The following is a 26,312-nucleotide window of genomic DNA, read 5'->3' on the forward strand; positions in this document are numbered from 1 at the left end:
GTGCAATCATCCGGACCCAACACTAGGCGGCGATCTATGCAATAGATATGAATTTAGCAGCCCACATGCTTCGAACATACAGATTACTAGCACACCCTGTAAGGATTACTTTTGCGGTTCAGTACTGGGCTGCAAGGTACAGCACTGGCTTCTCGCCTGCCTGCAGGTGAGTACTTCGAAATTAGGACTTTGGCTGATTTTATATAAATATTTGCAGTTTTTAAAACTTCACACTTCGACGATTTACGAGTCAAAAATGAGTCAATGTTATCCAATGGCAGGTAAGTGAGGTACCGGTTTCCAGGTGAGTACTTGGCTGGTGAAGTTAAGGTTCCGGGTGTAGACTCAGGGGTCCCCCCGGGTGAGGTAAGTACAGTCGGTTCCGCTCCAGCAGCAGTGGGTGCAGAGGTAGGTAGGCCCAATGATATCCAATGAGGGAAAGGGGGCCTTCGGTTGGGGGCTGCAGGCTAGCAGGCCACGCGGCTCTAGAAGCTGAGCTCCTGGTCACTTGCTCAGGGCAAGGGTGAAAGCAGGATAGGACAAAGGTGGCACAGCCAGCAGCACTAGGGCGGCTGGGTGCAGGGTGCTCTTAAGCCATTGGGCGCTCAATGTTATCCAATGGGAAAGGTCAAAAAGGAACAAAGGCTGCAGGCTCGGGGACGGAGACTCTCAAGGGGCGACCAGCACTTCGAGAGGTAAGTTGGGATCTTGGAACACAGGTAGGTACACCAAAGGGAGGCACAGGGGGCTGTAGGGCGCCAGGTGCAGGGGTGTCTTTGGGTGTCGGAAAAGCTTACCCTCGGCTGGTCGCGGTTGGGTGGCCCCTGGTTCTGATTCTACAGGCGTCGGCTGGTTCGTCGAGGAGGGTCTTTGGGCACTGGTCTTCGGGTCCCAGTCGCCAGGGGGACGTCCTCGTGGTCTTGGTTCGGTTGGGTTCGGGCTCGACAGGTGCAGAGTGGGCTGGTCCGGAGCTTCCTGGTTGGCACCAGGTGGGATGTTGCAGCAGAGCCTCTGCTGATGGGAATCCCAGTCTTTAAGAGGGTCAAGGCAGGCAGGTCCTCCGGGTGTCCCAAGGTTGCTGTCCGCAGGAGTCGCCGGGATTAGGCAGGAGCAGGTTCCAGGATCGACAGGCCGGTAGGGCCGGGGCCAAGACAGTTGTTGTCGTCCTGTTAGCAGCTGCATGGCGGGTCTTCTTCTTCTTGATCTTCTTTCTTCTTTTCGTATCGGGATCTGAGGAAGGAAGGTTCAGGGAGCCCCTAAATACTGAATTTAGGGGTGTTACAGGTAGGGCGAGGACAGGGACCAATGGGTCCTGGGGTGAGTACACCCCCTAGCTTGCTCCTCTCCTGTGGGAGGGGGGCAGGAGCTTACCTGGGATTGGGCAGGAAATCCCATCTACAAGATGGCTGGAGCCCGGGATTGTGCTACACCTCGTCTCCCCGACCTGAGGGGTGGGGTTGCCACTGGCTGGCACACCCGCCTTCCTGACGTAGTTTTTCCCCACCATTCTTCCTGCCAGAGTGGGGGTTAGAACTGGTGGGGGCCAGTTGCTGGGTACAGCAAATGGTCTGGAGAAGCTCACAGAGGCAGCATGCCTTTGAAGCTTCCCCCTGCCCATCCTGGGGGAGGTGATCTAGCACCTCTTCCAGGATTTGCATTGTTGCAGGCCCAGGAGAGCGGGGGGCTCTCCACACAGGGGTCCAGCAACATGTCTGCCGTGTGGCAGCCTCTGCAGCCACTCAGCCCAGATGTGGATTGTAGGTTAGGGTTTCAGAGGGCATCTCTAAGATGCCCTCTGGTGCATTTTACATTAAATCCCACACTGGCATCAGTGCGGGTTTCATGTGCTGAGCACCAAACTTGTCAGTCTTCAGTGTAGCCATTATGGTGTTGTGTAGTTAGTAATGACAACCTCCCAGCACCATATACTCTTAATGGCATCACTGTACTTACATTGCTCAGGAATGGTCCTGGGTACTGTAGGGGCACAGGGCTCATGCACCCGTGCCCACACCTCTGGCATAGGTCACCCAGCTAGAGGGGTGACTGAAGTATGCTAGGGCAGTGGACTCTGTGGGCATGGCACACAGGGATGTGTGCCATGTCGACTCTTGGTTTAGTTCTGTACCTAGGCACTCAGCCCGCAAAGGCAGTGTGTGGGTGCCAGGGTACAGGGCCCCTGAGGGTGGCACAATAAGTGCAGCAGCCCTCAGGTGTCTTCTCTGGTCACTATGCCCTGGGTACCCAGGGTACCATTTACTAGGGGCTGACAGGTGGCCAGAGATGCCAATTGGGTTTTTAATTTCAGCACAGTTTTAAGGAAGGAACACAGGTCCTGGGTACCTGGTTGGCAGGAACCCAGGGCACACTCAGTCAAAGCACATCAGCCGTTCAGAAAAAAGTGGGGGCATAACAAGGCAAGAAAGATGGCACTTTCTCACAGGTGGGAACTGATGCAGCCTGGGTGAAAGATTGGTAGATCTTCTCCACCTTCTCCACAAAGAAGGAGGGCAGGGCAGGGCATTACATTGATCATTAGATGACAAGGGGTTGCAGTCAGGGCAGTAGATGATTGTAACGCTTTCAGTATCGAGAAGATACTTTTCCATGGATTAGTGCTGCAATTGATCTCCTTCGCATAATAGGTGGCCCGTTCCACTTGGATAGACCCATGGCATTGCTTAATAGCTACACCATAAAGCTTTTTCAAATGTGGGTCATAGTTCCTTCTCCATGCTCTCTCCAGCCTCTTACACTCTTTACGCAAGGAAGCAAGCTTGGTGCTATAACCGGGGCTAGATCTGGTGCTGCAACCTTTTGTCCATTTTACTGGGACGAGGTGATCAAGCGCATCAGAGATCCAGACCGACATAGATTCATCAGCCAAATCACAGTCAGCTGGAAGACTTGGTAGAGGAGAGAAGCTCTTGAAAATGCACAGCATCGAGTTTGTGCCAAGGGCGCTTAAGTACAGGTTTATGAGGCATCCTGCTCATTGGTACCACCCCAGAGAGTGTCATCACCATAAGATAATGATCCAACCAATGCAAAGGGTAGGGGGGTGGACCATCAGGAGGGCCAGGTTGGCAAAAACAGGATCCAGCAGGTGACCTGAAGAGTGAGTAGGCCCCAGTACCAATTGGCATAGCTGGAAGGCCTCAAGATCCGCCAGAAAACTGCCTATATCCACATCATGAGGATTATCGAAATGCAAATTCAAGTACCCCAATATGCTGAAGTTGGCAGCCCTCATGGCCAGAGGCCCTATGGCATCCATGAGAGCTATTCTGAATTCTCTGGAGGGTCCCGGCGGGCAAAAGATCAGCAAGCCCGACAAGGTGTAATTGACATTGAGCAAAATCCCAAAGCGCGCAGTTTCACACCCTGCCAGAGACTCCCTCAGAAAAGAACACAGGTAGAGAGATATAAAAATAACTGAAATACAGCCCCCCCTGAACCCTCGATTAAGGATCTTGATGCTAAATCCCGGCGGGAGAGCTAGTCCAGTAGATCATATATATCAGCATGCTTTCCTTATTTGCACAATGCAATGTTTTCCTTTGCTCCTTTACTCGTACACTAAAGACCATGGGGAATAGCAGTTTGCCCCCCAAGTGCTAGTAGTAATGACAAGCAACGCAATGTAAAATCAGCCGAATCTTAGTTAATCTGAATGAACTTCACTTCCATTCACACTTAGTTTGGCAATAACTTAGAAACAAACTGTAAGAAGTCCTTCTATAAATTAATAACTATCAGGGACGCCTTCATAGTAAACAGATGACTCAATAGACCAGATGAATAAGTGAAAGGTGAACTAGTGTAATATTAAGTAAATGGAAAGGAGGATTTCCAAAATGACCGTGGAGCATGTTCCATAACAATATACAAAGATCCTGGTGGCTTACAGAGGCTAATACCACTGTATCGTACTTTAAGTCCTAACTGAACACTGGTAAACTCCTTACAGAACAGAAAATACTGTTCCTTTTTTTCTTACCACAGGATTCGGTTTTGGGGTGTAAATGCGTCCAGGTTTGCTTCTGGTAGATGATGTGTAATCTAGTGTACCAGAGTGGGCAGGTTCGCTGACGGATGGTTTGGGAATGTAAATTGGTTCTGGATCTTCATCACTTTCTCCTTTTTCCCAAATTGAGAAACTTTTTCTGATAGGCTCCTCAGGCTCAGTATCGCATATTGCTATAGGGAGAAGAGACAGACTGATGAGACCATAAAGTACGTTTGCCATTTTCTTACAATTGGAAAGAATGCTTGTTTAATTAGTTACGCAATATCTCTATGCCATAGCTTTGTATAATACAGATATTTTTAAATAGAGATTTCTAAATGAAGTGATTTATTACATACTATGTGAAAGCTACTACAGAAATTAATCTTATTTCTTTTTAACCCGTTGACCGCGACGCGGAATTAGCTGCGGTGCGGGTGAAATAAAGGGTGGGTGTGGTTCGGACGCCCCCCGGCCAACCTCCGTACACTCCCACCGTGACGTCGGACAGCCAGTGGCCATCCGATGCACTGAAAGGGTTAACAATACAGTACAATTCAGAATTACAATTGCTCTACAGCTATCGAAACTGTTTGAAGTTAAGTTTACTCACCAGTTAATTAAAAAGAGGAAAAAAAGAAAATGAGGGGAACAGAGCTAGATAGGCAGCTGCTCTGTAAATATGATACATAATATTGCATCGCTGACAAGATAGTATCTGCATCATTCCACAATTGCTTGCACCAGCAGTTGATTCAGAACATTTAGGTCATTATAAACGATCTGGTGAGGAGGGTGGTTTGTTTATAACACAATTACCATGATGGAGATTTACAATTACATATAGGCAGATTGTCCTCTATTGTGCGAGTTTCTGACTTTTTAAAATGAATGGAGTTTTATTAATCAGTAATCTAGTTACAGGAATGTGAAGAACAAGTTACTTAGCTTTGGTATCTGTAAGAGACATAGGTTATTGATTCCTACCTTAGAATTACCACCAGGTGTCAGACAGGATCCAGAGAATTTTTTCTCTTAGTAGTACCCCTTCACGTTTTTAAGTGGCATCGGTCGACCCCGCGTCCGTGGCCGGCATCTAAGTAGGCACTGCGATGTGTTTGCAACGTGTTCGCAGCTAAGCCTCCTCAGACGCCGCCCTTGCATGCTGACATCAGTTCTGAAATGACTTTCCACGCCAGAAGCACAGAGCCATGAAAGTCACGACCACTGGGTCACCAAAACTAGGGCCCTGTAAGGGAGTCTCTATCCCCAGAAATCAGTTTGCAGAGCGGTGAGGATGGGTAGGGCGGTAAGGAATCTATAACTAACCTATGTCTCTAACAGATACATCGTTGCTGAGGGTAAGTAACGTATTCATCTGAAAGAAACAGTTAGCTACAGATTCCTTACCTTAGAATAGATACCCAAACAATACCAGCCCCGGAGGAAGGCCTGCGAACCAAGTTCACACCAGAAAGTACTGGAGGATAGAACGGGCAAAGTAGCCATCCCTTCAGACTTGACTAGCCAGGCAGTAATGTCTGGTGAATATGTGTGCATAGATGCCCACGTGGCCGCCTGACAGATGTCGATTAGATAGACTACACGTAACAAAGCAGTAGTTGCTGCTATAGGTCTAGTGGAATAAGCTCTCAGACCCACTGTAGGTTCATTTTTTGCTAAAGCGCAACACAATTTTATACAAAGGACAACCCATCTTGCAATGGTATGCTTTGGACAGCCCACAAGAAAGGAAGGTGCACTCTGATTGGAGTCAGTCAGGAAATATATGTAGGCCAAAAATCTTCTCTTTATTAAAGTTGTTTATCTTTTAAAAACCGGCACACAGCCAACGCATTTCATTCCCAGCAGCCTCAGGGTCATTCTTACCGAACTCTGAGATACAGGCTGAAACATCGGTATCATAGCACCAATATCCCAGACTCACTGTTCAGGAGAATAGGCCCGAAACTGAACTGTATCCAGAACAGCCCAAATGAAAAGGAGAGACTGAGAGGGAGTCAGGTGTGACTTTGGCATGTTGATAGTGAACCCCAGTGAATGCAGGAGACTAAGAGGGTTTGGAGCTGCTCTGGGGGGGAAAGGGTAGACAGGACCGCGCGCTGGCTCCCTGGCCCACGAGGTCGCTGGGTCCCACTTACGCAGCCATGCATAGGCTGGGCAGCTTGTGTGGACCGGTGGCTAGACTGGGCCGGACATGGTGGGGTGCCCCTTCCATAGCCATGAAAGGGGCGAAAGGGAGACTTATGTTAATAACCACTTATAGAGCGCACGTACACCCATAGGTTTCATGGCGCTGATGCAGAGAGAAGTAACCCAAAATCCCTAGGCATACGCTTGCTCGAACAGCCACGTCTTCAGGGATTTCCTGAAGACCAAGAGATTGTCACAGCTCCTAAGTGACAGGGGAAGGGAGTTCCAGAAAGTGGCGGCCAAATAGGAGAAGTAGCTACCTCCTTGCCGTTTCCGTTTAAACAATGGGATTTTTACCAGGTGGAGATGGGCAGAGCGTAAGTTACGCTGTGGTTTGTAGTTAATGATCATGTTTTTGACAAATCTGGCACCGTTACCATGCAGTGCCTGTGGTGGATGGGAGGATGCCGTGAGGCCTAAGGACTTAGCCGTAGCTCAAGAATCCTTAAAGAGCTCTAGCACCGATTCTGCCTCGTCATCAAAAAGGGGTCAGACATCGAAGGGCATTTTCAGCAGAGTTGCTTGGACATCCCCTGAAAAGCCAGAGGTCCTCAACCAGGTATAGCGCTGAAGGGGTACCGACGTGCCCAGTGAGTCAGTGGTATCCAGTCCACAGCGAATAGTGAATTTTGCTGCAACTCTCCAATCTGCTACAGCCTGTGAGAGAACGGCCCAGGCCTCCTCCGGACACTGAGGCAGCACTTGCACAACCATATCCCAGACTGTAAGGGAGTATTGGCCCAAGAGGCATACAGTATTCACAGACCGCAATGCCAAGCTGGATGAAGAGAACATGCGCTTCCCAAGATGATCCAGCTTCTTGGATTCAAAGTCTGGAGGAGCAGTATAGAATGCGCTCTTGGAAGAAGAAGCTTGAACCACCAAACTCTCCGGGGGAAGGGCATTGGGTGAGGAAAATGGGACCGCCCAGAACCAGGCGGCAGGCAATCGTCCATTCCACAGGAGCCCCTGTGCTGCGCTTGGACCAAGTGCCCAGAAGGATGTCCATGAGGACTTCATTGAAGGGCAAGAGGGGTTCTGAGGAAGTTGCTGTAGGTTAAAGCACCTCAGTCACACGATTAGTCCTGACTGACACTGTAGGGAGCGTGAGGCCCAAGGCCTCAGTTGCCCTTCGCACCACCACAGCATAAATGCTCCCTCCTCCATAGCCACAGTATGGGGAGAAAGCATGCCAAGGTCTAGTGAAGTGTCCAGTCCACTGCCGTCACCCAATTCCTCTCTCCAGACCGGTTCTTCCGGCTGGTCTGCCAAAGGGTCCGGGACCCCTTCCAGTCCTGATCACCACCTACCACCTTCAGGGCGATAGAGAAAACCTGGGATGAACAAGGGAACAAAGGTACCCTTCAGCGTCGGATTCGACATCGGTGCGCCTTTGGGTGCATCTCGGGCATGGGGATGGTGACGGCCAGGGGCACGGCCGACTCGAGGAGCATTGCCACCAGGGAAGGTCGAGTAAGGTCGACCAGTGTCCGGATCCGACCAACTCTGCGGGGCCCAAAGGCGCCCCAGTGTAGTCAAGCTGCACAAAGATATGATAAAGTGCTTCATAGAACATATGAAGCAGGGCAGGGGACGCCGTGGCTCCCGTTAACAGGGGGATGTGCGGAGTCGTCCCAGAGTCAGGCACCTGAGGCGGAGCCTTAGAGCGACGACGCTCCGGATCCCACGTTGTGTCAGCAGACTGAGAGGGATAAGATGAAGAGCGATGGTGCTTCTTCGCCTTCTTCTTGTGCTTCGACTTACCCGAGGAGTGCAAAGACTTAGACGAGGTGTGGTGGCACCGAGAGAGGTCTCAAGCCCTTCCCCTCGAGCGAGACCGGGAACTGAGTGCCAGTTCTCCAAGTGCTCTCAGGACTGCTTCCGCAAAGACTTCGGATTCATGGCCGTCGGAGCATGACTTCGGGTCGTGTTCGTGCTCCAGCCACCAAAGGCACACGAGGTGGGGGTCCGTCACAGACAACAGTTCTTGACAGACCTCGCAGGGTTTGAAGCCGGTCCGACAATGGGACATCTCTCGTGCACCAGGAGTTGATAACTTGAAAAAAGAAGTTGACAAAAGTCGAAAAAAGCTTAGTCAAAAAAATGACTAAAGGGATAAGTTCTCTCCAGGTCTGCGTTTGGCTGGTGTGGAAAAAGAAAGAACTGACGTCAGCGCGCAGGGGCGCAGTCTAAGTAGGCACCGCAACGCCATCCCGGTGCCCACGACTGACGCGAAGTCAACTGACGCCACCTACGACTAGTCTGTAGTCTTTTGATAGAGACTGTGTCAACTTATGTTTTAGACCTCTCTTTCAAATTTCCATTTAATTTTAGGAATGTTTTAGCAGTAGAGTTTTACAAAGATACAAAGATTTCAAGCAGCTCTAGATGATTGATGTGAAACAACTTCTGATCATCTCTACAACCAGTGAAGGAAGCGTCCATTGTCAGTACTATCTTTGGAACCGGGTCTATGAACGGACATCCGTTTGACACATTTTATGTGTTCCTCCACTGTAGAGAGCGATGAGTATGGTCGTTTACCAACACTAGATCGGTCAACACACCCTGTGACTGGTTCCACTGTCTGGCTAAGCATTCTTGAAGTGGATGCATGTGCAGCCTGGCATGGCGGACGATTATGATGCAAGATGCCATCAATCCCAGCAGTTGCATATACAACCAAGCTGGAATCCAATGATTGGGTTGAAACTGGAGAACTAAGTCTGAATGTTTCGAATTCTGGCTGTGCTGGGGAAGGTCAGAGCTTTTTGCGTATCTAGCTTGGCTCCTAGGTAGTCCTGAGTATTGGCTGGTTGGTGATTGTGAACCCTAGTTGATGTAGTAACTGAATCGTTCTGAAAGTGAGCTGAAGACATTGCTGGTACGTGCTGGCTTTGATGAGCCAGTCGTCCAACTATGGGAAGACATGGATGCTTTGTCTTCTTTGGTGAGAAGCTACTACAGCCAGACACTTTGTGAAGACTCTGGGGGCAGTGATGACTCTGAATGTGAGTACCTTGAACTGGAAGTGTTGACCCACTACCACAAACCTCAGGAATTTGCGATGAGCGAGGTGGATTTGAATATGAAAATAGGCGTCTTAAATCTAGAGTAGACAAAAAGTCGCCTTTCTTCAGCAGAGGAAGTACTTGTTGAAGTGTTACCATGTGGAAATTATCTGACTGAATGTAAAGATTGAGTTCTCCGAGATCTAATATTGGTCTGAAAGAACCATCTTTTTTTGGGTATTAGGAAGTAAAAGGAGTACACGCCCAACACGTGATGTTGGGGTGGTATGGACTCTATAGCCCCTTTTAGAAGTAGAGACTGAGCCTCTTGTTTGAGGAGGTGTGGGAGATCTGGTGAAAGTTTGTGTGATTTCAGTGGTATGTTTGGAGGAGTGTTGATGAACTCCAGGCAGTGACCAGAACGGATAATTTGTAGTACTCAATTGGCTGTTTTTATTGACTGCCAGATTTGTAGGAGATCTGGAAGTCTTCCCCCGACTGGTATTAAGTGGTTGGGGTAAGTGGAGACAAGTCACTGCTTTGTATTGGCAGGGGAGGTGCGTGTGTTCGAACCCCTGCCCCTGCCTTTGTCGTTGTTTGCTCTGTAACTCCCTCTGAAGTAAACCCTAGATGGAGAGGGTTCGTTATTGCCCTTTTAGGTGGCGGTGGGCTCCGAGGAGGTGTTTTTAGAACCTTTGCTGTAAAAGAGCCGGAAAGGAACCACAGCCTTGTGTTGACTGAAGGGCTCCCATGGATTCCCATGGGACTCCCGTTGATCGCTGCGGTCGAGGGGATTCGGACTATTGTGGACGAGGGAGGCAGGGCTGTGCTTATCCTGCTCGATCTGTCGGCTGCTTTTGACAGCGTGAATCACGCGGTGTTGGAGCAGCGACTTCTTGAGATCGGTGTAAATGGCACAGCGTTGGCTTTCTTTACATCTTTTCTGAAGAACAGAAAACAGTACATCGACTGGGATGGGCTGTTGTCTGACAGCTTTGTTCTACCTTGTGGGGTTCCCCAGGGTTCGGCACTTTCACCGACCCTGTTCAATATATACATGCTGCCACTAGCTGGGTTAGTCAGTAAGCATGGGTTTACTTTTGTTTCCTATGCGGACGACTCCCAGCTAGTGGTATCAGTAGGAGACAGTGCAGAACAGACGGCACAGAACTTCTGCGGGTGCCTTAAAGAAATCATGGTCTGGATGAGTCTGAACTTTCTCAAGATCAACGCTGAAAAAACGGAGGTCATGGAATTTGGAAAGGGTCCACGTGCTTGGATTAATAGCTGGTGGCCAAGAGAAGCTGGAGAATGCCCACAGCCAGTAAAAAAGGTAAAAAACCTTGGCTTCTTCCTGGATGAAAAGCTTACCATGGGAACACAGGTGAATAGTCTAGCATCAACCAGTTTCTTCCTTTTGAAAACTCTAAGGAAGATTTTCCCTTTCATTCCAGTGACACTTCAAAGACAGTAATGGCCGCCCTCTTTTTGTCCAGACTAGACTATTGCAATGCCATGCTTCTAGGCATTGACAAGTACCAGCTGAAAAAGCTCCATTCTTTACAAAATGCAGCCATACGAACGGTTCTTAAGCTACCTTACAGGCATCCCACCACAACGGGCAGGCGAGCACTTCATTGGCTTCCTGTCCAGGAAAGGATCGAATTCAAGGCCCTTTGCTTAGTGCTTAGCCTTGTATGGTGGTGGCTCAGTGGACAGCCAGAAACTGTTCCTGTCATATGCTCCACCAAGTGAACTTAGATCTTCTAGGCTTGGTTTCATATGTGTCAAAAAGTTTAGGCTAGCGAGATGGGGTGGACGACGGCTAACCTACCAGGCAGCTCTACTATGGAACAAGTTGGCGGTCCACCTAAGATTACAGCTTAGTCATACTCACTTCAGGAAAGAGCTTAAAACCTATCTTTTCCATGTTGGCTAAATGATTAGGTTTCTCGACTATGGCTTAAATGCATACCCCAGCGCCAAGACGCCTCGGCAATAGAGCGCTTTATAAGCATTTATAACATTAACATTAACATAACATTAACATTTGGCCACTTTAGTGTCTTTTTCATTTTCTCTAGTGAAGAATCTACCACTGGGCCAAATATATGTTCCTTATCAAAAGGAGTATTTAATATGGAGGTTTGAACACAGATATGCAAAGCCTGGCATGCCTCCTTAAGAACAAACTAGTGTTTACAGCTCTAGCATCTGTGTCTGCAGCATCTAGGGAACATCTTATTGCGTTGTTAGAAATAAGTTGTCCTTCACGCACCAGGTCTTGTGCTTTAGATTTGTGTTCCTGGGGCAAATATTGGATCAATTGTTCCATCTTGTCCCAGTGCGCACTGTCGTATTGTGCTAGCAATGCTGGAGTGTTGGAGACACGCCAGACGTTCGCTGCCTGAGAGGCCACCCTTTTCCTCGAAGCATCAATACGTTTGGATTCTTTATCAGTGGGTGGAGCATCTCCTGTTGTTTGGGAGTTGGCTCTTTTCCTTGCATTGGACACAACCAGGGAGTCTAGTGGTAACTGTCCCATTAACCCCTTCGGTGCTCATGACGAGCTCAGCTCGTCATAGCATATACCTCTCAGGTGCTCATGACGAGCTGAGCACACCAGTTTTTATTATGGCCCAGCACAGCAGGGGAATAGCTCCAGCAGCCAATGTGCTAAATATACTGGGTCAGATGGTGCTGGCTTCTACTTCTTGACTACTCTAGGGGTAAGAATACGAGTTCTGACCGAGGTCATTAAAGATGTCATCTACATGCCTGGTCATCCCTTTAAGTATGGGTAGTGTGTGTGATGACTTTTGCATGGTACGGAGGGTTTCAAAGAGGAAATCCTCTTCTAAGGATTCTTTATGTAGCTGCACCCCATGGTAGTTGGCAGCTCTATCCACTAACTCAATGTAGACTACACCGTCATCTGGTGGAGAGGGCTTGTTAGGGTACAAGTCAGGATCATTGCCAGTGGGCGAATTGGTGTTGTAATCGTCTGTGGCGTGGGTAAGGTACCGGAACGGACACCAATGCGTGTTAAAGCAGATTTTATTAACTTTGACAGATGTTTTCTCTTTCTTGTCAGTCTTTCAGGGCTACTAGGGCTGATGTCAGTCTTATGCAGAGGGCTTTGTTCCCTCCCGGTCTCTGCGTAAGTGCTCCCTTCTCGTCTGCTGGTGGGTGCCCGGGGGCTCCGTGTCCATGCGTCGGTTAGTGTTAACAAAAGAAAACAAGAGCAGGCATCACTTCTATTTTGTTCCAAGTGTGAGGGTGGGTTGTGAAGGGACACCCGAGCACTCGAGAAAATAATATGAGGGATCAAGATATGCGGTGTTCAAACCGTGAGGCCCAAAAAGGTAAGACAAAAACAACAAGAAAACAAAATCAGCACAGTTTTGCGGGCTAAGGAGATTAGCTGTCCCGCCTCCTGATCCAGCCCATGAAACTTTTGAGTACCTGTAGGAGCCACGCTTCTCCAGGAACATGGTGGAGCGTGGCTGGGTGGTTTGCGGGGTCATTGACCTCCTGGCTCAGCCGGTGCCCCTGGTGACACTGTCTCCCGGTCTTCTACCTTCCTCGCGGTTCCAATCCCTCTGTACAGCACGCTCTTCTCCTCCTCCGACTCGTCTCCGTCACCGGTGTACTGCCACACACTCTTCTGGGTATCCTTCTTCCTTAAGGCTCCATAGAAAGCTACATCAGGGGGCGGAGTTGAGTCCCTCAGGATCCCCCAGTCGGAGACGCCTTCGTCTAGAGAATCATCCATGCAGGAGGGGTTTCTAGGAACTGTGGTCCATGCATCCTGAAGGGGAGAAAGAAGAGGTGGAGAGGGAGGTATAGCGCTCCACCAGCTGACATCGTCCATGCGTTTTTCTTGCGACAAGCCCAGGTTGTCACATCATCCCATGGGTCTTGTAGTGGCTGATTATCATCCCCATCCTCATTGTCATTCCCATCATCCTGGTTGTCAGGTATATGTAGTGGTGAATGTTCAGGTGAAATTGGCCGAAGCTGAGGGGAAGGAGGTGATGGACAAGGCGGAGGAGGAGGAGGCGGAGGAGGAGGGGAAGGGTTAGTTCCAACAGTCCTTTTCTTCAAAGGAACGTGATATTCCTATTCTGTATCAGCCCTTATTTTTAAAGTCACTGTAGTGGTGGAATATCCAGTCTGTGGATGGATATACAACACTTTCTGTTTCGGATCCGGTTTGACGATTGGAGCGTCAAAAACATGCTTTTTCGGTGTTTTCAGCACATCTGACTGTTTCGGCGCCGACATTTTCAATGCCGGAGTTGTAAGCATCGGTGTCTTCATATCCAAAGTGTGTTTCGAGGCCGAATGGTGAGGGTTGGTGCGGGACTTGTGTTTCAACCAAGAAGGTCTAGGCTCGGGGCTCGATTTGGAGGGAGTCTTTTTGGAGCCGGAAGGCTTTTTAATAGACTTTGGTGTCGAGCCAGAAGGCGGGGCGTTGGAAGCATGCTGACTGGAGCCCGAGGGCACAGGTTGGACCGGAGCCTTCTTTTTATGTGGAATTGTGTCTTGCGTTCGCGGGGAGGGGGAGTGGTGGGGGGTGGCGCAGTACTCACGGTACGTTGTCCATGTGGAATGTCATCCTCTTGGTTGGAGTTGAGCTCTGAGATGGCCTCCAGCTCATGCCCCTCCTCGGTTCCCTGGGCCTCTTCGTCCAATTGGTGCCCGAAGATATTCGGAATGGAGCTTGTGTGCTGGCTCTGCATGTAGTAGAGTGTTTTCTTGGAGCGGTAAGCCTGCCACGCGTCACAGAGTTGTTCTCGGTGTTTGGGGGACAAACACAGGTTACGCACTTTGAGTGAGTCGGTTTCTCTGGTATTTCGTGTGACACTGAGGGCAGAATTTGAAGGGCGTTTTTTCCCATCGACTGCGGGTAGGGCCGACGGCCTTCCAGGATCTTTCCGATCGAAGAATGAGTTTTAGTAAGTAAATACGGTACACGATAGAAAGGGAAATGCGATCGAAACAATACCGTAGAGGGTGAGTATCTTGCGCACTGAGGGAAACCGAAGGAACGGTGTCAGACTGAAGCACAGCGATAGACGTCCAAACCTGATGGCGGAAAAAACAATCTAACAATGGAGTTGATGCCCATGTGCACTATCACCGAAAGGAGGAGTCACCTACCTCGTGACTGGAAAGACTTCTTCGAAGAAAAAAAGTGCAAACATCCGGACCCAACACTAGATGGCGAGCTATGCACAGCATGTGATCTACAGCTCACATACCTCGAACAGTAACATTTTAAAACAGCCCAATTACGTATTATCATGTTATGAATGTGTGCGTTTCCATTGTCCAAAAGCATTATTAAAAGAAATGCTGTTTGAATAGAGACCGATTTTATTTCATTTCATGTAAAGCCAAAGAGACTTTATGCTTTAAGTTTAAGGTAGTCACTTGTTATATTCTTTTTAACTTGTTTATGCTAACGCCCTTAATAAAGTAACTTTTGCTTTTTGCAATGATTACTTTGACTTTTCAATAAATCTTCAAACAAGATTAGTATCTTAAGCTTTTCTTTAATGTGAATGATTAATTGGCAAATGACTTGTATACGAGAGCTCTGCCTTTCCACAATCTTATGCCCCAGTATTAATTAATCTGGGTGCATCAACAAATCCATTGTTCCATTTTGGGCATTAGAGATTTAGCTATTGCTAGTGCTTTGGACACTTCTCACATGGTATAATTGCCAACAACAACTTTTGTGCTGCTGGGGGTTAAAGCTGTATCCTGAATGAAGTAAGTTTCTGTTTCTTCTTCTGAATGGACCAGAGGTATAAGTTACTGAATGCAGTACAGTGGGATACGATCCCACCTCATCTGGAAACGATGAAGGTGAAGTTGCATTCTTCAAAACAATTGTCTGTGTGAAGGTCTTGACAAATCATTTTCCTTTGCAAAGCCTCTAGTTTATGAGCCTTCATGATGTAAGACATAGAGAGTTTGCTCAATCAATAGCTGAATCAACGATATGGTGAGTCAATAGGAACTAACTATCAAAACATGGGCAAGTCTTCCTTTTCTACTGGACTTTGTTAACTTGATTGTCCAAGTATGACATCAAAGTCCCTGATGCGTCAAAGAGGTTCTTATGCAAATAAGAGAATTTTGGAGGAAGGATACAAATGTTACTGAGAGAAAAATGTTAGCCCTTTTGATGTAGGGCATGGGATGTAGCAAACAGTGAACGTTTTGCCTAGAAACAAATGTGGCTGAGGATCGAGGTTCAATGCCCTTGTTGAGACTCAGCCTCTTTCCCTTTGGTCTAACGGATTGTGGTCTTAGGCATGTTTCAGTACACTTTCTTTTTTAACATCAATAGTTTTGTAGTACATTTTTTCCAGCATCTTTTGAAGTCCTGATCCATTTGTTAGAGGAACAGTATTCATAGGGACTGTCAGCAAAGTTAAAATGACTTTAGGAATTGATCATAAATCGAAAACATATACCGCTCGGTGTGGTTCCGCATAAGAATCAGAAATTTGCTGGTACAGTGAGTGCTACATCAGTCGGTTTCACAGTTGGGGTTTCCTCTATGGTATGTCCTTTGTAATCAGCATTAACACCCATGCATGACAAAAAATGAATTAGTTACCAGAAATGGTGAATTTGGTCACCAGCAGTTGCAAATAGACAATCCAGAATGCTCCACTGTTTCGTGAGGTCTGCAGGGTTTTGAGACATATTGAGACATCATTCAGTGGACTGCCCCTTAAACATACCTAGTGTATTTCTTTTCTGCATTTTCAATTTGACAGCTGCACAAGTCTGACACCACTAGTTGTTGGGGTCCCAGGAGAGAGAAAGGTTACAGAGAACCAGTCTATGCAAGGGTACACACCACAGCACTTCAATTGCCGCTTAAAAGAAGCGCTGTTGATAACACTATCCAAAAAAACAGTAAACATCACTGGGAAAATACATTTTGAATTCAGAAATATTCTGTATGACCAGTAGTACTAATGCCCAAAGTCTAAATGCCGCCAGGCTCCAAAGACATGGTCACAAAGGATAGGGTCTTCCACTATTGTGGGGACATTTTTTCTTCATTGTGTGTAAACAGGAATGTCAAAGATTCATTCTTAAGATTTTCAATGATGACCAGCAAGCAGCTTCAGAATTGTGTCATTTTGAATGTTAGACGGTCAATCCTGTAAATAATGTACATATAATAAAAAGATAATATCCAGCCAAGCAAGTTGAGGGTGGAAATTGAATAATGTATAGCATTTGAGTATAGAATAGGTTAATGTTGTAAAGCAAAGCTGATCTGAGTATATGTTGCCGGAATGAGACAACGACCTCTACAGCCCAACTAAGTGGCACTAAGTTTTAAAATGTTATGCTCAAATCTGATTCCGTCCATTGAATAAAAAAAAGCTCCAGTTCATACTAGATTTCCTTTCATTCACTTATTAAATTTGAAGTTCACAGACCCTGCAAAAATATTTACCATTCACGTGATCTACATGACTCATTTACATGTTGTCAACCCAAAAGATAACCTTCAGCAATAATTCTCTTAGACAAAGAAAAAATCAAGCTGGTCAGGACCTATCTGACTCCCTCTTTCAACATCCCAGACTTAAAGAGTATAGCCGGTGGTAAAATGGAGCAAACCGGAAAATGCCTATTGATCTCATCTCTAATATTAAAAACATTTGAAACCATCATTGACAAAGCCATCGCTGTTTTCTGGATAGGGTAGGATCCAGCCCAATATGCGTTTGATTAATCCTCAATAGAGATCCTGTTATTTGGCAAGTCTGGGTCTACATAAAAAAAAACTGCTCAAAGAGAATCCAGGTAATTTCCCATTGATCTCCAGATCTCTATTTCTATATGTTTCTCTGGTACCTCTCCTGGGATATTGCAACAGGGTCTTAAGACTGTGAAGGCCCTCTATGTGGTCATGTCTAAAGGAAGACAAACCTAGGGTCAATCAAAAATGTATTCCCCCAGTGATGATAGTCCTCTAATGCTATGTGAGTATACATTTTCTCCTGGCTGGACAGGGGCAGTGCACAAAACCATGTGGACAGTGATAATAATCATTTGACATAATGCAAGTTATAGGGTATATGCACCATGAGATGGTCAGCATACTTCTGTGGGGTAAACCAGTTAACTAATCCTATGCCGAAGGGCAAAACCAACTTAATGGTGTCTTGGTTCCAGCACCTTAAATTCTGGTCTATGTCAGGAAATAGAGATCATTTTAGTCTTTAGATGAAAAAAGCATATACTAGAAAAGAAAATAGTCAAATGCTTAGGACTTTACCACTAAATACAGACCAATGAAAAAAGAAAACAAAAAGAGAAAGTTTAAATTATAAAATAAACCTCAAATGAAAACAACTGTAAACTAGCAGCAGTAGAAAGCATTTCTGAAGATTTTGTTTAATAGAAAAAACACTTAACACATGGAAAGCTGGTGCTGCATGTGAAAACGTCTGAACAAAAGCACCTCAACTTTGATTTTCAATATTTACACCTTTCTAATTGTATATAAATTCAGGATCACTGCATGTCTGTGATTAAATGGTTTCAACCCTCATGTTATAGCCTTAAATGTAAGCAACTGTAATACTCACTGTACTCTAGTTTCACTGGATGGCTTCCATAAATACTATTTTCATCCTCTTCGCTTTCAGGCTTTTCTTCCTTAGGAACGATGTGTGGATCCTGCCCAATTGTTTCTGAGAGCAGGTTGTCTTCGTCTTCTTCCTTAATTGTTGTTGTGTCCTTGGGTCCACCCCTCACTAACATCATCTTTCTTTTTAGACAAGTGCAACCAAACATGCACTCTGGTCGCCTGCAGTGTGTGGGTTCGCGCTTTTCCTGGGAAATGCTTGCACAAATGCATCCAAGTCGGCAGAATTCATTATTGCAAGCAGGTGCTCGTCGCTGGATTATTTTGCGGACAGGTTTACTTTTTAGAGACACCTATATTTGAATAAATAAAAGAAGCAAACATAATATAACCAAATTAGTCACAATACTCCACAATAAAATCTCAGATTACTTACCAAACAAGTAAGACTCTTTTTGAATTCTTAGACAATTAAACACAGAAATGTAGAAAAGTAATACTTGGCAAACTGCTAAATATCTGAGGCTCTAATCTACGATATTAAAAACATTTGAAATCACCATTGGCAAAGCCAGAAGATTTCGCCTTTGCAACGCTTTTTGTTGATGCTTTAAAGAATCAGTTAAAAAAAAAAGAAAGGGAGAAACACGACAATAACTTAAACACACGCACCTGTATAATGGCAGCCATGCATGATGATGTATGAGCATGTACGTGTGTATAAAGCGTGATGTGAAACATTTTATTTATTATTTACTGTACCAACATGTCAGACACAAATTGTAGGGGTAAATTCAAAATAATTTAAATTTGAGCGAACAAACTTATTGTTAACAACGCGGTCTGGCAGAAAAATACAGTTGTAGGTACCTGAGAACACTGAATAAAAACATTTATGAAGGTCGGCTAGATGGGTGAGTAAGAGAAGACAGCGTTGGTGGGGCAATAGAAAGCAGGCTTTGGAGTAACTGCAGAGTTTGAGGCAATGGTGGAAAACAAAAAAAAGGCAGGGCTGAGGGAAGCATTGGACAGCCTCGGTTTTCAGGGGGGAGCGACATGGAGAGGAAATAGATATTTAAGTGGGGAAGCAGAACATGAAGGAGACAGCAGGAAAATACATACACTCATGGATTGTTGAAAGAAAGCAGTTCCCTGATTGAGAGCAGTAGAACACTTGTTTTCAAAATGTGCAATCTTGGCAATTTTATCTCCAAAATGTATTTAATTTATTTTACAAATTTCTTTCACTTTGAATTCAATCTATTTTTACAAATGTGAGAAATTGCAAGATTTTTTCTCATTATTTCTATGTATACATTTCTATTTTCGAAGCCTGCTCGGACGAGGTCACCTCTGTCTTTTATTTGGTACGGCATGTTGGCCCCTTGTTTGTTTCATAAGGTGATGGGCATAGTGTATTATTCATTGCCCGTGACGAAGACCAAGTTCGGGCGAATCGTGTCGCTGTGATAAATCTTTGTGCGTTCCAAGCTGTGGAGGGCAAGGTTTTTTACTGGAGTTCTATCACAAACCCCTGTGAATCTTTTCAGATTTATAACGGGCCCTGCACCCATATGCTCGCACCACCCCCACAAGTGTAGACGATGCCTGTTTGGCTACATACTCCTGCATCTAGTGTTGGTTCTGGATATATTCAAGTCATTTTTCTTCAAAGAAGTCTTTCCAGTCAATTGTTTGCTTACTTTCCCCTGAGGCGAAAAGCCGGGGGCGTTCTTCTCTTCCTGCCTGTAGAGCGAATTACAGTGTGTGGGACTTTTTAGGAATATTTTTTTTAAACTGCTGTACATATTTTACTGGGCGCTTTTTTATCACCCCTGTAGAATCGCCACCCAGAAGGTGAGATCGAATTCACCTCCTTGGGTTTACTAGTGCTGATTGATCCTACCGGCGCAGCCGAGTAAAGGCGCTGACGCCGGTAGACGCCGAATTGCCGCCGCCATCTTAGGAAGGCAGGCAGGGTAGCGGTCCAGCTCCTCGACCACTCCCGCCCTCCCGCCTTATTTAAGGTTCAGCTGCCGGCTCCTCCGGTAAAATTGTTTGCTTACTTTCCCCTGAGGCGAAAAGCCGGGGGCGTTCTTCTCTTCCTGCCTGTTGAGCGAATTACAGTGTGTGTGACTTTTTAGGAATATTTTTTTAAACTGCTGTACATATTTTACTGGGCGCTTTTTTATCACCCCTGTAGAATCGCCACCCAGAAGGTGAGATCGAATTCACCTCCTTGGGTTTACTAGTGCTGATTGATCCTACCGGCGCAGCCGAGTAAAGGCGCTGACGCCGGTAGACGCCGAATTGCCGCCGCCATCTTAGGAAGGCAGGCAGGGTAGCGGTCCAGCTTCTCGACCACTCCCGCCCTCCCGCCTTATTTAAGGTTCAGCTGCCGGCTCCTCCGGTAAAATTGTTTGCTTACTTTCCCCTGAGGCGAAAAGCCGGGGGCGTTCTTCTCTTCCTGCCTGTAGAGCGAATTACAGTGTGTGGGACTTTTTAGGAATATTTTTTTTTAAACTGCTGTACATATTTTACTGGGCGCTTTTTTATCACCCCTGTAGAATCGCCACCCAGAAGGTGAGATCGAATTCACCTCCTTGGGTTTACTAGTGCTGATTGATCCTACCGGCGCAGCCGAGTAAAGGCGCTGACGCCGGTAGACGCCGAATTGCCGCCGCCATCTTAGGAAGGCAGGCAGGATAGCGGTCCAGCTTCTCGACCACTCCCACCCTCCTATCATGTGTAAATACAACTACACGTCCCGACCGCGCAGCGGGCGGGCGCAGCGGGCGCGCCGATGGCGCGCCGAAGGCGCGCCTAAGGCAAGCCCGTCTGCGCCCGTCCGCGCCTGGCCCGGGCCTAGGGCCAGTCCCCCTGCTCAGGCTACTACCGACTCACGGGTAAGTTGGTCTAGGGCACAGCTGTTACAAATAGGAGTGGGCTCCTGTGTTACATCGGCCCGCTGCCTCCCTAATAACCTGGACGGACAGGCTTTTAACTGTCCTCAGTGTAACCTATCTCTCCCCCCTTGGAGTGAACGTATCTTACCTCTCTCTCCTGCTCCGGAGGCTCGTATTTTGAAACTAGCATTGATCAACTGCAGATCCCTTCCTCGACACGCCAATGAAATTTGGTCGATTCTGACCACTTACAGTTGGGATATTCTGTTTCTTACAGAATCATGGACTAAAGATACCTCTAACCCGGATATCCATCTTGCCACCCCCCCGGAGTACCGCTTTCTGGGAATTAACCGAGAGCGAAAAACGGGAGGTGGTTTGGCCATCCTATACAAATCCCACCTCAACATAACCATTAAAAAAATTATGAACATTGGACTAATTGAGGCTTTGTATTTTTCTATTGCTGACCCAGCTGCAGTTTACTTTACTGGCATCTTAGTCTACAATCCCCCTAAAGCTTCACCCTCTGCATTATCTCAGTTGATAAGCAGTATCACGGATCTATCCCTTAAGCACCCGCACTTTATGGTTCTAGGAGATTTTAACCTCCATGTAGATGATCCTACCTGTATTCAAGCAAGGCGTTTTCTTGACGCCCTTCATAGCTTAAGCCTGAAGCAATTAATCCAAGGTCCTACACACGTGGCTGGCCACACGCTGGATCTTATTTTCTCCAACCTCCCAGGGATCACTATTTATCCTTCCCTCCCCCTTACCTGGTCGGATCATTTTTTACTTAGGGTGGACATTCCCCTCCCTCAGGCACCTATTCCGGTGGTATTGGGAACAGATTATAGGAGAAAATGGCATAAGATCACCTGCTCGGCCTTAGAGCCGTTAATTAGCTACCCTCTAGAGTCTCAAGTGGTAAACATTGATGACTGCGTTAATACATTCAACACGATCTTATCGGCTGCGGTGGACGAAATTGCTCCACTCCTACCGGTATCCTCGGCAAGATCTCGCCCCTCTGCTCCTTGGTTCTCAGATTTTTTACGGACAGAGAAAAGTCACTGTAAAAGATTAGAACGCTGCTGGAGACGGACATTTGATGCTGAGGCTAAAATTATCTACAAAGCTGCCCTTAAGAAATTTATTAAACTAAAAAAATCTGCTATGACAGAGTTCTTTGCCACTCAAATAAAAGCCGCTGGCAATTCAGCTAAGACTCTGTTTAAAATTGTCAAAGACTTTGTAAAACCTCCTGCTATGACCCCCAACAACTTAGCCAACCAGTCTCTTTGCAGCGGACTATCTGATTTTTTTCAAGAAAAAATCGAAAAAATTGCATCCTCCTTTCCTCCACCTGCCACTCCCCTTCCCTTGGCCTCTACCACCCAGGATACGGTTCCTACCCTAGACTCCTTTAAGGCTCTTACGCCGGATCTTGCACTTAAATTATTTGTACTGTGCAAATCGGGTTCCCCGGTAGATCCTGTCCCCCCAAAAATCATGAGTGAACTGTCTACCCTATTGCTAGAGCCACTCACCACCATCTGGAATGCCTCCCTTCGATTAGGACAATTCCCTTCCGCGTGGAAGGAGGCTCTCCTTGTGCCCATCCTGAAGAAGGCCGATGCTGACCCTACGCAATTCACTAACTACCGGCCCATTTCCCTTCTTCCGAAACCCTCGAAGGTTTTGGAGAAGGCAGTCCAACTACAACTGGCAGAGTACTTAGAGACCCACTCTCTGCTACATGACTCCCAGTCCGGTTTTCGTGCGGGTTTCAGTACAGAGACCGCTCTACTAGAGGTTGCGGAGACTGTGCGAGAGTGTGTGGATAAGGGCGAGGAGGCCATGTTGGTTCTCCTCGACCTATCCGCCGCTTTCGATACTGTGTCCCATCAAATTCTCCTAGGCCGACTAGAGCAGATTGGATTGAGCGGCACTGCCTTAGCATGGGTCAGTTCTTTTCTTCTGGAACGTTCACAGAGGGTTCTTCTCAGACCCTTTAAATCTGGATGCAAACCACTCGAACGCGGAGTCCCACAAGGCTCAGCGCTAAGCCCTCTGTTTTTTAATGTCTACCTAGCCCCTCTGGCCAGAGTGGTGGAGGCATGTGGAGTCAGAGTGATCTCATATGCTGATGATACTCAGCTGATATTCTCATTTAGAGATCACTCTGACTCCAGCCTCTCCAGCTTCCGCCATTGTCTGGGCGAAATTTGTGCGTGGATGTCCTCAAATCACCTACGGCTTAACACTGACAAGACTGAGGTCCTGTTTTTTAATCAAAAAATGACCATCCCACCCCCACTCTGGTGGCCTACGGTACTTAACCCCCCTCCAGTCCCGGTCCACTCTGCCCGCAATCTGGGGTTCACATTTGATGATACCCTTTCCTGTAGCCCTCAAATCAATAAGGTAACGGCGACCTGCTTTGGCAAACTAAAAATGATGAGAAAGATCTTCCCTTTTCTGCCAATGGAGGCTCGCAGAACCGTTACTCAGGCTTTAATCATTGCCCATCTGGATTACGCCAACAGTCTATATGCGGGGGCCCCTCTGTATCAAATTGAACGCCTGCAGGTGATACAGAATGCTGCGGCAAGACTGATTGGTAACATCCCATATAGACACTCTATCTCTGCGTTTCGTAAAGAACTCCACTGGCTCCCTATAGCCAGCCGTATCAAATTCAAAACGCTTGTTCTGGCCTATCGTGCTCTGAACGACGCCGGCCCAGAATACTTAAGAAAAAGATTGAGACTGTCTTACTCAGTCAGAGACCTTCGCTCTAACAATCTACGTCTCATGCTTGTGCCTAGATTCCGGCGCTCAAGAATGGGTGGCAGAGCCTTCGCTGTCTTAGCTGCCAAACACTGGAACAGCTTACCGATCGACCTGAGATTCGCTCCATCTGAAGCTCTGTTTCGTAGAGGCCTGAAAACTTGGCTATTTGCTTCTATCTAGATTGCTCCTCCCTTCTAGCAGATAATTTTAGCGCCGGGACACCCCCGTGGGGGGTAGCCGTGCGCTTTATAAAATCCATAAATAAATAAATAAATAAATAAATGAGGTAAGGTGACTTCTCAACTCCATTGTTCGATTGTTTTCTCGCAGAGTGTGAGAAAGGAGTTAGTGAGTGTGGAATAGAGATGTCCATGCGTATGAATGTAAATTGAAAACTACAACAAACACTGGAGACTGGGGAGGCAGCTGGGTGCATGTGAATCTACAGCTCTACGTGCCAAGAACAGATGCTCACTGGATAAGTAACATTATCCGTTCAAGGCATGTGAGCTGTACATCACATGCTTTGCATAGACTATACAGCAGTATACTCCCAAAGCAGTGGTAACCTGTAGTGATCGTAGTGGTTTGAAACAGTGTTTTAAGGACTGCTTGGCCTACACATCTAAACAATACTAGGGGTGCAGGGTGGAGTGTCTACGAAGAGGGAAGGGACATGTCCGATATTCCTATATTCCTATGGCAACGCAGACACTGAAAGTTCTTAATTGGAATGTTCGCGGGATGGCCAGGCAGGAGAAGCGCCGTAGAGTGCACGCTTTCCTGAAGAGATATGGAGTAGCGATTGCGGGGCTGCAGGAGACACACATTTGAGGGAACTCTATAAAATGCCTACGTAAACGTTGAAGGGGACAAGTCTACGCTCCATCCTACTCTGACTTTAGGCACTGGTTTGGGTTGCCCCTGGGGACCCGTTCCAGCACCTTCGCTCTGTTCTTGATCCCGAAGGAAGATAAGTTATCCTGTTTGGAAGATGGGAAGGGAGGGAACTATGTATTATAAATGTCGATGCGCCCAATCTGGATAGCTCTGAGTTTAATCCGGCAGTCCTGAAAGCAGCGACACCTTATATGGGTGCTGAAATTCTTCTCTCCAGTGATTTTAATTGTATCTTTGATGGGGCGCTGGATCGGGAGCCCTATAGGGAAAATACTAAACTCTGTATGAAGAGATCCCTTATGGTTATTTTGCAGGGTCTACAGTTACGCAATGAGTGGAGAGCTCGTAACCCCACCAAGAGGGAGTTTCCGTGTTTAACTCCGGCAGCCAACACCTTTTTGTGGCTTGACCATTGGCCATTGTTGCCTTACACCACGTCTCTTAGCTACTGTACGGGCCATTTCATACTTACCGCGATACCTGTCTGACCACGCGCCTTTGTTGCTGACCTTGTCCTCTGGACCGGGGCGGCTACCCATTCAATTATGGTGGCTTTGAGACGAAGCCCTTATGGACCTCTCCATATGTACGGATTGTTACAGAGGCTCTCCAACATTATTTTGGGGAGAATTGGTGGTCCACCACCGCTCACTCTACAGAACGAGAGGCCATGAAGGTCGTTATCATGGGGATTTGTATGAAGACCACTTATGGGGTCCACCATGAGTTTGGTGCGGATATCATCTCCCTGGAGCGCCGTTTACATGCCCTAGAACCCACGTTATATCAAAACTCTACTGATAGAACTGCACGGACGCAGGTTCGTGGAGAATTACTTGAAGTTTGGTAGAGACTGGAGAAGCACAAATGCACTGCCTATCAGCAGAGGCTTTGCATGGAGGGCGACAGATCGGGGGCGTTATTAGCTCGACTTATCAGGACGGAACGCACATCAGTGTTACAATTTCACGATAGTACCGGGAGCGTGATCTACACGCAGGACGCGAAGAGTTTGCGACCCACTTGCGCTAGACTTGCTCAACTATTTCCCGGACTAGCCCTATCTCATTTCAAGAATTCTTTAATGACATAACGCTTCCTACCATTGGCGAGGATGAGGCGGAGGCCCTTGGGGGGCCGCTCACTAGAGAAGAAATACTAACCTCCATTAAACAACTGAACCCAGGGAAATGTCCCGGGAGTCGCCCGGCTGAATTTTACAAGCCATTTGCCCAGCAAATGATGGATCACCTCCTTGAGGTGTATACTGAAGCTCTAACCAAAGGGGCGCTTCCCACTACTAGGACGACCCTTGACCCTGCCTCAGGCAGGTCGCTCCTCACGCAGCCGGCGCAGCTCCACCTGACTGCGCCTTGCGTGTTCCAGTGCTGCTGATTCGGATCTGTGGGTGTTCGAGGCCCGCGCCCAGTGCCAGAACCCCGCGCCCCCCACAACGCCAGACTGCACTACGACTCCAGCACCCTCCACGCACTCAACACCGGACGAGACCACCCCTGCTACCGGGCCACCCCGAAGCGCACCCAAGGGCACTTCGCCTGCCGGAACTGCAGATTCACCAGCATCCAGCCCTCCAAACCACCAGCCAGAGAACCCAACCACCTCCGTTGCATCCTCCTCAACACCCGCTCCGCTCGCAAACACGCCATCGAACTCTGGGAACTCCACCGCTCCCGACGCCGCCTTCCTAACGGAGACCTGGCTGAACGCCACCTCCGCACCAGACATCGCCATAGCCATCCCACGGGACTACAAGATCTCCCACAGGGACCGCACCAACCGAGTTGGAGGGGGAATCGCCATCATCCACAAGGACA

The 26,312-nt window shown here is 47.4% G+C and overlaps 1 protein-coding gene across 2 annotated transcripts in view; it reads right to left on the minus strand.

Annotated features, from left to right (window-relative positions):
- MGA (MAX dimerization protein MGA) overlaps positions 1-26,312 on the minus strand; it is a 949,809-nt gene that overhangs the window by 485,825 nt on the left and 437,672 nt on the right. For both annotated transcript variants that reach the window (XM_078659651.1, XM_078659650.1), the window contains exons 9-10: positions 17,874-18,225; positions 4,001-4,200 (exon numbers count right to left, since the gene is read on the minus strand). In XM_078659651.1, the coding sequence (XP_078515777.1) occupies positions 4,001-4,200; positions 17,874-18,225 (552 nt within the window). The remainder of the gene's footprint in view (positions 1-4,000; positions 4,201-17,873; positions 18,226-26,312) is intronic.

The sequence above is a fragment of the Lissotriton helveticus genome, chromosome 9 (assembly GCF_964261635.1).
Source record: "Lissotriton helveticus chromosome 9, aLisHel1.1, whole genome shotgun sequence".
Lineage (NCBI taxonomy): Eukaryota > Metazoa > Chordata > Amphibia > Caudata > Salamandridae > Lissotriton > Lissotriton helveticus.